Raw genomic sequence first — 13,444 nt, 5'->3', positions numbered from 1 at the left:
GAAAAAGTTATTATCACAATATCCATGTTTTTGTTCAAAACCTGCTGAGAAATCCAAATATACAATACCTGATAGGTAGCTGCATCTAGGTTTGACAATGCTACATATAGCAAGTTATTCTGAAGAGTGTAAATTCCTGATGGAATAGCAAGTTTGAGAGTTTCCATGGGCTTGTTAAGGATTTCATCATGCAGCACTCTGTTCAAAGTCCGTAAATTGCACTCTACCCAAAGAAATAATAAAAGAAATAGATATTTACTAAACACAAACCCTTTCCCCCCCAAAAAACCCCCAAGATAGTTATATTCTGTTCTTTAAGATTGTTGATCCCTTTTTATAGCTATCATAGCTATCAAAACTCAAAATACTAAATTGTGTGTTTGGTTTTCATAAGGCTCCTATATTTAAAAAAACAAAAATTGCCTGCAAAATGTCTAGCTGTAGCCTGGAATACCGAAACTATCATTCAAAATATTTTAAGTAAAACATATTGATGACCATTTTACATTTGGAGAAGATTCATGGAAGAAGATCACCTAAAAATGCAAAAGTAGATTCTTCTTCAGTTAATAAGATTCTCTTATACTTAAACCCTCAACTTTATCTGCAGTCTCATCTGCGCATTTAATTGACTATGGAACTATCAACAATTAAGCATGTACAATGATATTTTTAAACTGTTGAACACCAAATACATATGTCAAAGAACTGGAAAATTCAGTATAAAACACACAAAATAAGAACTAGAGTAAATCTGAATATAACTTTTTCTGAGCTTAAAACTGTGCTGCTTTCTGTAGCAATGAAAGTGCTTCTTCTCTTCCACATCTGCACGACTCTGCTCATCGCAGGCTTTCACATTATCATTCATGCTTTGGACACACTTAAAGCTTTTCATTTTTTCCTATTGCTACTTACAAATTTCATAAAATGCCTGAGCAAACACAAACTTCAAAGCTGTTAGTAGGAATCTATTCTTGCACTCCTCAGTACCCACACCAACTTAAAGAGTCAGCAAATACACAACATGTTATATAGTGTGTTGAGAAATGAAGCGTGATTAGATTCTTCCCAAGACTATTTCCTAAACGAGAAGGGAAATGCTTTGTTATATGCCTGTACTCAAATGTATGTTTTGCAGTTGCCACTACAATACAAAATATCAATTAGGAAAATTATTTGGTGCAAAATTTGACACATACTACTGTCTTTGTAGACCAATAAAACACAGGTCAAAATCTTCAGAAGTTCAGCAATAACTACTGCGGTGGAGGATAAGTAACGAGGTCCTTCTTCTTTCAGTGTCCGAGAGTAACGCATGGTCAAAACTAAACTTGTGGTCTGAAAAACCAGGATGCCCAAGGAAAGGTATTTTAAATTGGTAGACATTTCTTGACTTTCGCTTTCCTGAAACAGAACAAAAAACCCAAACACACACTTAAAAGTGTGACAGGCATTTCCGTTAAGAATCAGAATATTAAAAAAAGTTATCCAAGGAACTCAGCCAGCAAAGCAAAACAAATACCAAAAGAATGAATATTCACTACTTCAAAACAAGTTACTAACAAATTAAATTAGTAGGTCATACGTAACAAGACAATTCGCCCCCCCTTAAAAAAAAAAAATCTTTCAAAGAATAATCCTTATATGAGAAAGGTGTGACAATGGTCTATATTTTCACACAGTGTACTGACAGAAATATTTTAAAGCTGAATCCAGAGGGGAACAAACAGACACTTTGATACCTAAAATAAGCAGAAGAGAAACATTCTGTTCAACAGTCAGAATTGCAACATATCAGTTACGAATAATCAATTATTTTCATGCCCAAAGATCTGGTAAGAACAACAAACAATCTGATAATAAAAAAAATCAACACTTTAAAAATGTTTTTCAATATCACTACAAATGTGGAACCATATTATAATAATGGGAGAAGTGATAATTAATAGAGGAAATTAAATGAAATATACGTGTAATAAAAAAAGTCATATAAGGATGCTAACTGATAATTAGTTTTCCAATTTTGTGAAACCAGTTTGGTTTCACATTAAGAAATCATCCAAGTTCAACCAATCATGGATTTCTCTGTGTAAGCAAAGGCTCAGGAAGTCTCTTCAAAGCAAGGAAGGCCCACACTGTGGTAGTGCACAATGCCCCATATCCCTGCTGCAAGGAACTCTCTCTGCTCTGGGGACATCTTCTCGTTCTTTCGCCTCTCCAAAATTTTTCATGTTGCACTCTCTGCCTTGCCAGATGACATAGTACCAGCATAAGAGATGGCAATGGTTGGGCTGCTTTAAGTTAAAATGAGAGTTGTATCTGAAGCTGGAGAAAATTTAGAGTTGTGGGGAAGGAAGACAAGGGCTAGAGAGGCACCAGGGGTGACAGCACTAGCTAGTCCTGTGCTGCTGCTTATTCTACTCAGAAAGAGTTGCGTGTAGGGATCTGTACCTACTTTCTCGGACTGCACTGAGCACACCACAAACCTTACACCAGTAAGGCTGCAAAGTATTCTCTCTGCCAGGAACTTTCACAAAGTTGATTTTATTTGCCAACAATTTAAGCACTAACTTATTACAGAGGACTAACAAAGAGTACAGAGAGCATCAAGATTGTTAATTTTGGTTAGAATCATAACTAATACGCATTTTTAAATCACTTTTTCAATTACTAGTTACAAATACAAATCAAAATTAACACACCCCAATCAGACATCTTAATGGAACATGAGTTCTCCCTCTGTATATATGAATGCCACATATGTTACTAACTTACCAATTAGAGAGTAATTATAATGGGCAAGATAGTCCATTGGATCTTAGCTTCAGAAATTTTTGAATGTCTTGAGTTTTCTAACTATACTTATGGATGTGGATAGCATCAAGCCTAAATTGTCCCAATAAAGTTACCAGGACTATTCTATCTGTTTTAAGCAAAGCATACGCTGAACCCTAGGAATAGGGTGTCTCAAAGATAATCCAGCTGATCCTTACTGAAGGTATTAAACTGTGTCTTGAAATTCATCTCTGTATGCCTAGATACGTCTGCTATATAAAATAAAAACAGACAATAGCAAATAGGAGAAATAGCACTGAGAAAAACTAACTACTCAATGTCACTAAATGACATATGTAAATAGAAAATAAAATCTTATCTGTACATATAGATTAGCAAGAGCAATTCCTCAATGCATTGACTACGCCACAAACCTTGCACTAAAAAAACTGTATCACCATTATCTCTACCAGGAACTTTCATATAGTTGACGTGGCTTTCCTTACCTTTGGCCACCAATTTATTAATTAACTTTGTACAGAAGACTAACGCAGAAAGCAATTCTCATTTTAGAAGCACAATATATTAGAAGGAAATCCAAAAACATACCGCTGGTATTCAGAATATTATTTCATTTTCTGCTATTCTTCCCATTAAGTATGGAGAAGTCCCATATACACAGAAATTAATGCTATCCAAGCAAAATTAACAATGACTGCCTTTGCTGCCTAAATATTCAATAACAAAGCAATGTTTTATAATGTCAAAGCAGAAGCAAATCAATAATTAAAAGTTAACAAACATGTTTTCAAGTAAAAGAAAAATAGCGGCAAGTCAAGACAACTCTTGTGCTTCTCACCTCAGAAGTGTAAGACCTGACACATGCAGTACTTAGGGGATGCACAAGCCAGAGCTGTCCTTATATATGCCGCACATCTACAGGTACACAAATCTTTACTCTGAACTACCTAGTCTTGTGCATGCACCTGAACAACGTGCTGGTACTGCTAAATATTTGTGGCTGAAGATGTTTTTCACTGTCTGCATTTCTCTAGCTCAAGAAGTACTTCATATCTATTGTTATTGTTTTTTTTCAGAGATTGGAGAGCCATGTTATTCAAATTTTTGACTTGCATTTATCTTGTTCTCAGCTTTGATATATTTTCTCCAGTCAAGTATATGAAGTCAGCTGAATCCCTATATGACATGGATACCTAAGAGGTGTTGTAGTAACCTGCACCTAACTTTGAATCACAGGCAGACACAAAAATATGAACCATATATTTGCATCCTACATAATAACTTTGTTTACAGCAAGAATTATATGCCTTCAAAGACTTTTTAAAAAGTCTATTGGCAAAGGAGAAAAAGATGCCTGGATGCAGAAACACACAAGGATTCTTTTAAGGAACCTTAGAAGATATTTTTGCATGAAGCATGATCTCATTTAATTCACAGAGTAAATGAATTGAATACTAAAGATGCAACTGCAGAGGATGGTATAGATCAGAGATTTAAAGACATGAAGGAGAAGAAAACTGAAGACAAAACTCAAGATTTGCTAACATTTGTCAAAGAACAGGTTCTGGTGAAATAACCCATTACGTGAAGACGATAACTATGGAATTATGTATCCCCAAGAACAAAATGGAGGAGAAAATCAGTTTGTCAAGCAGAAATGTTTTTGAAGGATAGGTTTGCTATAGCTGAGAGCAAGGAGGAGAAACAGAAGAAAAGAATGGTTCCCCTCAGGAGACAAAGAGAAAGTCAGACAATGAAAAAGCCAAAGATCATACCCCTTGAAGGAATACCAACAGCACAGAGAAGACAGAGGGAGAAAAGGGAAAGCAAACAAAAATCTTCAGAGAGAAAAGAGAGAAGTGAACTTCATAAAAAAGGCATGCCTATGCTACTGGAGAAGACCAATATTGCAAAATGCATATTTATATGAGCCAACTTGCTCAAACAATTCCTTCCACCTTTCCCATCTACCTAACTTTTTAGTATCAAGAACAGACAATCTGGCTACACAAATTGCAATATATCGCTAAGGTGAACACTAAATTTCATAAAAACACACTTATAGATAATGAAAATTTTAAACTCTTCAACTTCCAATTTTCAAAATGCTTCTGAACAAAATGCAAATAATGGGAACGCACATCTCTGCTGAACTCTCTGACCCACATTTCGGCATTCAACAAACCTGTAAAGTGACAAAGGGTTTTTACAAACCTTCATAGTTCTCAGAGAGCCATTCCTTAACCTTCAAAATAGGTCACAGCATCAGAAAATAATGTTCATATAATACAAGCATCTATTTACTAAGCATCTTAAAATGCAATTTTAAACATGTATCACTAACAGCTTATTTAGGATGAGTGAGCATCAAAGTATTCAGCATCAAAACATACCAACAGACAACAGCTTTATTTAAAAAAACACCAGCAAAGCTATAAGGAACACATACCACAGCACTATCTTGAACTGTAGTCATGTCTTCATTAGCAATCCTAATCATGATTTCAAAAAAAGAGGAACTTTTTCACAGTAACTCTATCAATTTAATCTTGCTTCCACAGACAAATCCACAAATCCATCTTCTCCTATTCATCAAGTGGTTTTGAAGTCACACAATGTGTCTCAAAAAGCTGCCAGGAGCAGACCACTGCATTTCTTTACCAGAATTCACTAAAGCAGATTCAGATTTTCCAAAATACACACAAAATGGACTCCAAATGTCCCGTTTAATAGACATTCATTAAAAGCTGTCTTATCAGTGGTCAGCAAGACAGGCTTGTAGAGAACAGGTGCTTCAGCTTTCATGCTTTACTTAAAACTAGCTGGTTCATCAAGCAGGAACTATGCAGTTGTGAAATTTATATATCTCAGTCAAACAACCACCCTCTGCTAAGCACACGCAATACCTTATCAGCATTTCCTCTCTTCTCCTCCTGCAAAATAGCTGCATATCCCTTCATAAAACTCAGTGCAAACTGGAGCTGGACCCAGCAAAGCAGCCAAGTACAGAACTTTCAACAGCCAAGTTGTCATCAGCTGCTGTTTCACAGCAGGTTTAGATTTACAGATTACCACCAGCAGAGGTGTAATCGTTCTTCTAGCCACAAGTTCCTGCTACACCCCTTGCAACAGATTGTGCAGCCATACGCTAAATGAACCAACCTTCAGTAACAGCTCACATTTTGGCTGTCTTAAATCAATATTGAAAATGAAAGTTCCTGTCATATTTCTTGTACACAGGATTACACCCAGGTTTAGATTTCTTATTGGCCTTTGGACAGACTACTCAGTACTCTGCAGGATGCATCTGTGCCACACAGCGCAGTGCTAAGCACAGATACACAAACAGATTTACATTTGCAAATTCAAAAACTCGGAGTAGTCACATTAATACAGTGATTTTACGAGGCTCATTACCCTCTCATCTTACTAACCTAGGTTAAAAAAAAACCAAACACCTGCTTCTGCCTAGTTACTCAGTATACCATGTAGACACACCCTAAAATAACAGCAACAGCCAGCAACATATAATGCAGAGGAAGAGGTTAAGGGCAGGCCTATACAGAAAGTCAATATGCACTAAGCTGAGATAGTGTTTACACTACGTGTAACATTCTACTTCAGTTAACATTGGTGGATAAAACACAGATATTATTATGAAGTATTGTCCTCCTTAAAAGTATAAGGGAAAAGAATCTGGTAAAGGTTTTACAGCATCAGGAAACAGAAAAATATATACAGGAAGCAATAATTTCAGCTGGTAAAGTAGCATGTTGTGCAAAGTTTGAAAAATATCTTTTAAAAGGAAGCAGATTTTCTGAAGTGGAAAATCACATACTTCCATTTCATAAAATTCATTCTGACAGAAGGAATTAATTTTTGACCTACAGATTTTCATCTCCTTTAGCAACTTCTCCACAACAGGTTAAAATTTAATATTTTATGTTTTGATTTTATATCATCCCTACACTCTCTTTCCTGAAATACTGGTAAAATTTAATGTTTTCATAAGTATTAACTCAGGCCAAGAGAACATAATCACTTTGGCTTAACAGGTAGTAAATATACTGTGTATATTTTATTTTCGCTATCTGTTCTTGAACAAAGTTTGCTGGTATTAACAGGATTTTTGACATGAGCAGTAACAAGAAGATTACGGGACTTTTCTTAACCTTAAGACTTTTGTCTTTACAGATATGATGGTATAAATTATTAATCCTCTCAGCTGCTATATATCTAGTAACAGAATCTTGTTCAAAATTAAGCTTTTGGTTATGAGTTTATTCTATATTTGAGCTTGCAGGAGGTCTTATGAGATCTGACAAAATTACTTCAGTTTGAGATATCCAAAACACTAAAAAAAGAGAACTTTGGAAGGAAATATGAATAAGCTCCTATTTTAAAAAGAAGTACCTCTATAGTCAGAACTCAGAGACTAGAGTCTTCTGATATTTTCCAAAGGAGGCTGGAGCTCTGCTGCTTATTACGGAGATCCTTTCAGCAAGCACAGCCTAACACCATCCTGTGAGAACTAAAGGGCAGAGAGCAACCACACAGGTCCAGGCACTCCCACCTTTCACACAACGCAGATACAAATATATTGAGATATAGCAAGCATAAGGCTGTGAGGTTCAACTTTGTCTAGCACAAAGTATCTCACTTGATCAGCATGTTTTAGACTCAGCGAAATATTTTAAGGTTAGGGTGCCTTACATTTTCACACTTTTTTTTTTATTATTAAAAAAGTTTCATGCACAAATTATCCAAATGTCATGCATTTGGCTCTGCATTTCTTCTGCATCAATCACACAAAGTTCTTTCATTATCCCAAACTATTCAGTATTCTGCCTTGTATTTCATTAATACAACCTGAATTAACAGAAACTTTTTCTTACAGTCAGTGCAGCTGGCTCACTTTTCATTAAATTAATTAAATTTCATTTTCCTTAAGTTTCTGAAATTTCCCAAGAGAAGCCATCACCAATTTGAGAAACACTACCTCAAATGTGTAAAAGAAAACTTGAAAAAAGAATTCAACATCCAACAACAACAAAAAGTTCCATACACTATCCAGAAAAGTAGATAAAAAACAAAACAAAAAAAATAAATTAATAGCGAATTCCAGCGAGTCACATAAAAGAGCACAAAAGAGCAGATTAGATTCACGGATCTGACTGAGCAATCCACAGTAAAAGCCACGCCTGCTATTAATTTGTATTTTACCTACGAGGTAACAAAAAGATGTGATAGGCTGCATTAAAGTGAATTTAGGGATTATTATTTGCAGGTACCTAGCACCTCTCAGAGTAAGATGCAATTTAAAAAGTCATGTAAAACAGTTTTCCATACATCTCTTGTCATGCTGTCTACAAATCAAAGCGTGTTTAACAGTTATCACTGATACATCTTTCTAACATGCCCATACAGACAGAACCAGAGGAATTCATGACAGAGGGAAGGTAAAACGTTCTGCTGTTTCAGGCTCCCCTCCTGCAATCTACACCTCGCTGGCAGAGCCTAGGATTCTGCATAGGCAGGAAAGCAAAAGCCTTCCCAGATGGTGGCCTAGGGATGCACTGTAATAAGAATAAAAGCATACAAAGTAACAGAAAATGGTGAAATAAAGCCCTTCCACATGCTATGGAGTTCAGTTAATGCTTGTATTATTTTCTATTGATTTGCAGAAAGATTTGACATGAAAATAACTTCTACTGGCAACTATTCCATTACTCCTCCCTCCCCTCCCACAAGCAAAGCTAAATTAAAAAAAAAAATTACTAACTATTATTATGCTTCCAACCTTCAAAGCAATGGCATTACTTGAACTGCATTCCTTCCAGCTCAGCTGTGAAACWTTCTCACTGCTGATGGTCCTCCAGAATAAAAAGCTGAGTTATAGGTCTTACTGCTATTGCTGGCTGCTATTTCATTTTACTATTACAGAGTATAAAAATGCTTAACCAAACAAAAGGCATTTGCACATTAGTTAAAATATAAAGCTGAAGAGAATTAGACAATCAGGCTCTTAAAAGAAAGAAAGAAAGAAAAAAAAAACCAAGGGCATAGTTTATTAAGTTCCAGGTGCCAGTACGCCAAGTTCTGTGTCTGAGATCTGCCACAAAATAAACGTTGATTAAGTCTACCTCATGCAAAGGAAGAAAAAATGTGAAAAGTCAAGTATGCTAATTTATTCCAGTGGAACAGGTATGGACACACTTCCTGTGTATTCTCCTTGAAAGCAAGACAGCAAATTAAAGAAACAGAACTGCATTCTCATGTTTCTCAAAAGAAATATGAGCCTAGTGCTGATGCTATACTTAGACAAATATAATAAGAAGCTGGCAACAAGGAGGAAAAGCAGACAAGAAAGGTGGAGTAAGAGTTAGCTCACTGAACTTGAAGAGCCTACTTTTATAAGTCTCTTCCTTCTACAGTGTAGCATGTGCATTGCTCTTCCCTGTGCTGGAGAGCGTACAAATAACGCGCTATCTGCATTACAACTACAACCCAACTACATTTCTCACAGGAAAGTTCTATCCCATAAATCTTTTTTCAGAAGCTATCAGAGTCAGTATAGTCTTCTTTATATCTAAAAGTAGTATCTAATGCAACAACACAGTTTATGTATGGGAATCGATATCCCAGATGGTTAATGAGAACGCACAGACCTTTCAGGATCTAGTAAGTGCTGCTGAATTAGTATCCAAACAGGATTTTACATACATACTAGTATTTTTTTTAAGTGCCAGATTCAGACCTCTGTCACTTAACAGTGCATTTCCCTTACCCTTCCTCACCCCCCCCCAACACATTTAATCCTTCATATCTATGGAAGATCTTTATAAACCATAATAATGTTGTAAATATTTGTAATAATCTCAAAGATTCTCCTTCTCATTTTAAAATATCTCTACTAATCTACCATCTTCCATCTACCTCGCATTTGACATAGATTCCCTCCCATAAGCTATTCTTCTCAACTGTCCCTCCTCAAATACATGACAATTTAATTTTCATCTAAATCACTGCAAGTCACTTCATCATTTTAAAACTTACCTTGCTCTTTCTTTTGTTCTTCAGTCTGTTACTCATTCTCCTTGCTGGACACTTTACAATGCATATTAAGTACACTACGTAAAAAGAAGCTACGTTTTTCTTTCCTCAGTGCTTGTATTCTTCAGCAGAAGCGTTATTAAAAGCAAATCCTGTAGCAAAGTTTTTCCTTTCTTTTCTAGCAAAAACTGAACAATGAAAGTTTTGTTTTCAAGTGAAGGTTCTGTTATGGCAGTATTTTCAATTTCTCCATTTATATTAAAAAATTCTTAACTGGTGAGAAAGATTAAGAACATCACTACATTCAAAATAATACTTTCACGACAAGGACATCAAGCATAACACAGTAGAAAATCGATGGACCTTGCTCCAACACAGGTATTTAGTTCCCTAAACACAACCCTATCTTGCACTTTTCAAAATCATGCTGATACTTTTTAACATTTATACACAGAACAGTTACACATTTAAATGCAACTACTAGATCAACCAATGATTTCTTCTTAACTTTGCTTCAAAAACCTAGACTTTTGCCAAGCTCAGTGGAGGCTTTATCAGTGATTCACTGGCATATCATTCAATCGGGAAACTCCAGCATTGCCAAGTCTAACAAATGGAACGCAATTACATATTAACTCATGTCCAATTTCAGACTGCTGTAAGTTGCCTGGGACTCAGGTAAGGTTTTCTTACATGTTTACAGAAAACCTAACAAAAAGCAGACTTAACACTTATATTGGGTTTTTTTTGATGATCTCACAAAGCTTTTTTTTTTGTGGGAAGAAGTTTGTCTGAAAAAAAATCTCTTTATTAAAAAATGGTCTCACAGTTCTAATCTATACATAAGATAGGAAAAGTTGGAAATTGTGAATCTTAAATGTGACATTTAAAGTTCCCTGTGACTAGATGTTCTTTTTACTTTATCCTTTATACCAAAACTAAGAACCCCAAAATAAGATTTGACTGATGAGCATTTGGTTTGGGTTGATGAGTGTTAAAGATTCAGCTACTGAATATAAACCTTCAGTGTTCAGGCAACTCGGGCCCTCACTGAACTAAATCTAACATCAGTACTTCTTACAAGATGAAGACTTCCTGTATGTGCACAGTAGTGCAATAGTTTTATATTGACACAACAGTCATTGAGCCAAACTCTGCCTGCCAACATAGAAATTTGATACAACCTGCCTTACTGCCTCTCTCTTTTCAAACAGTACATACACTGTGTTCATTGTATAGATCACAGGACAGAAAGATCCTAGTAGCCACGTTTAGACTCCAGGAGCAAGAAGTCATTCAGTTCTCAGTTTTAGTTCAAGTTTCCACCCCTCCACAAACATACACATGAGGACAATACCGGGCTAGGCATAAAACGAGGCACTGCCCTAATGCAACTCCAGCAGATATACCAAGCCACTGATGTAGCTTGAATTAAGGTGCTGAAAGACTGAACACTGAATACAGCTGTGGTTCAGCTACAGTTCACAATAACAGAATTTATGAATTACTAATCAAGTCTGCATGCTTGAGGCAGTACAGCCACCCTCAATCACAGTGACCTAGTTTGAGTAGAGTGACACAAACTAGATACTACAGTGAAGATAAATAAGCCTGTAGACACTTTTGCAGAAACCTAGTAGTTACAAATAAAATTAGACATCTAAATAATATACTGTCCGAATATAAGACAAGAAAGTTCAAAATTTCAAACAAGAAAAACCCAAACTCTTAACTATCTTACATTCATTCTTAGACTGGATCTTAAGAGATATAGATTTTTTAAGAGCCCCTCTTCTCCTTCAGAGATGCCCTCTATTGACACAATCCAGCTGTGCAGCCTCCTGAGCTCCTATGAAGGCACTCAGTCTGCACAAGCAGCATGCATATGGGCCTGAACTCAAGTATCAGATGAAGAATAAGCCCAGCTTGCAAATAATTCAAGAATATTAAGAGAGGAATAACTGTATCTAGCAAGCCTGTCCCAAAGATCAAGGATGTGTTGCCCCTGCCTAACATTGCCAAATCTGGAAACGTTTTAAGCAGATACATGTGATTTGATTCCCCTGGGTACCTGGTTAAGATGACCCCAGCCTTGTACCTGTTATTACAAACATAGCAGCATAACTAGCATAAGGAAAGTAGGCTGCGTAGGCACCCTGTGGTACTAACAGTTAAGAACACAGAACCTGTCCTAACAATATGTTGCTCTTAATAAAGCAAGTTTGTCTACTTACTACCATCATAGCCTTATCCAGAACCTGCACTTTCACCACACACTCTACCTCTACAAACCAGAGCATCATGTTTCCTTAACCCATGGATCCTTAGCTCTAAGAATCGTAATTTTTATCATGGGTTTTCACTATGTCTAAGAATATACAAGGCAACTATGAGTTACAGATTTCCAAAAGGAAAAGGTCATTGTAAACCAGTTTCTCCACAGCTATCATCTGCTTCAAACTCACCCTGCAGCCTTTAAAGAAATTTGATGTTGCTTATTCTTTTATAAAAGGCAGGCCTGCGTCATGGAGCTAGAGTCTACACAGAGACAGTTTTTGTGGAGTAGATCCTGTGTAGTAACAGAGTAGAGAAGGACTGAACAGGTCAGGCCCACTGGGTCCACATACGTTCACATCAGTCACCTGCAGTGCCTATGGAGGAAGGCAGCACTGCAGGTTTGGGAAAAAGTAGTCTACCAGGATGTCAACCAATATTTATTTTAACCCCCACTTCGCCTGCCTGCACATTTGTTCCTTGAAAAGTGAGGGTTTTCTCAGATCCCAACTCTCCTATTATAGAGGCCAACATGACAGATAAGCTTCCCACTACTGTACTCACTCAGTTTTAGAAAAATTTTGTCTGTGTCCTTTATGCCTCAAATAAAACATCCCTGCCATTGCAGAAAACAATCTCAGTTTTCTCCCTGGTTTCCAATTCTCCCTCATTTTGATTTACAAAATAGTTTATAGCATTCACTAAAATATGATACAACTGGAAGTATCTTTCGGCATTTATCTTCTGCCTTCCAGTTTATTCCATAATATGCATTATTTTATCTTACTATGTTCATTATCTCTGCATTTTTTGGTTTTCTGACTTAATCTGTAAGCTTTTGACTACTACTGCTACTACTACTGTCTTTCTAATTTACAAAGCCCAGTATGGAATCGTGGTGCTACAAGGATACTTGTAAGGTGTGCGTTTCTGATAATCTCACATACAGCGCTGTAGCAAGTGCAGCGAGTGCCTTCTGAGCAGAGCACCTCCAGCACCCGCACCTCAGAGGCACCCAGGCGAGCCTCAACTACTAACAACAACGATGCAGCCGTTAACCCGATCTTTATCCCTTCCCGACTCCACAGACAGCAGCTTCCCCACAGCAACTCCACCGCCGCCGCCCTCCCCAGGCCGCTCCAATTACAGACGTTTCTCTCAGAGCCCCCCACCCGCCCGCCGCTGCCGCCACAGACCCGCTTCCCACACGCCCCCAGCCGCACACGGCCTCCTCTGCCCCTGCCCCTGCCCCGGCGGGGCTCGGCCGCGCCCGGCCCCAGCCCAGGCCTCCCACCTGCAGGGCCCGGGCCGCGGCCCA

At 37.2% G+C, this 13,444-nt stretch overlaps 1 protein-coding gene across 4 annotated transcripts in view; it reads right to left on the bottom strand.

Annotated features, from left to right (window-relative positions):
- The window catches only part of SLC35A3 (solute carrier family 35 member A3), a 23,901-nt gene extending 10,463 nt beyond the window's left edge, over window positions 1–13,438 (bottom strand). Inside the window, exons 1-3 of one of the 4 annotated variants that reach the window (XR_003253750.1) lie at window positions 5,706–5,940; window positions 1,203–1,407; window positions 69–223 (exon numbers count right to left, since the gene is read on the bottom strand). Coding sequence is in view for 3 of the 4 variants with exons in the window: in XM_026067300.1 (XP_025923085.1) it covers window positions 69–223; window positions 1,203–1,407; window positions 5,706–5,759 (414 nt within the window). In the remaining variant the exon portion in view is untranslated. Of the gene's footprint in view, window positions 1–68; window positions 224–1,202; window positions 1,408–5,705; window positions 5,941–9,855; window positions 10,085–13,420 lie in introns of those variants that run through there. The other 3 variants (XM_026067302.1, XM_026067301.1, XM_026067300.1) reach the window with 3 other exon arrangements.
- Window positions 13,439–13,444: the final 6 nt, after the last annotated feature.

Source organism: Apteryx rowi, unplaced genomic scaffold, assembly GCF_003343035.1.
Source record: "Apteryx rowi isolate R43461 unplaced genomic scaffold, aptRow1 scaffold_258, whole genome shotgun sequence".
Classification (NCBI taxonomy): domain Eukaryota; kingdom Metazoa; phylum Chordata; class Aves; order Apterygiformes; family Apterygidae; genus Apteryx; species Apteryx rowi.
This window is presented reverse-complemented; position numbering and strand designations above follow the sequence as displayed.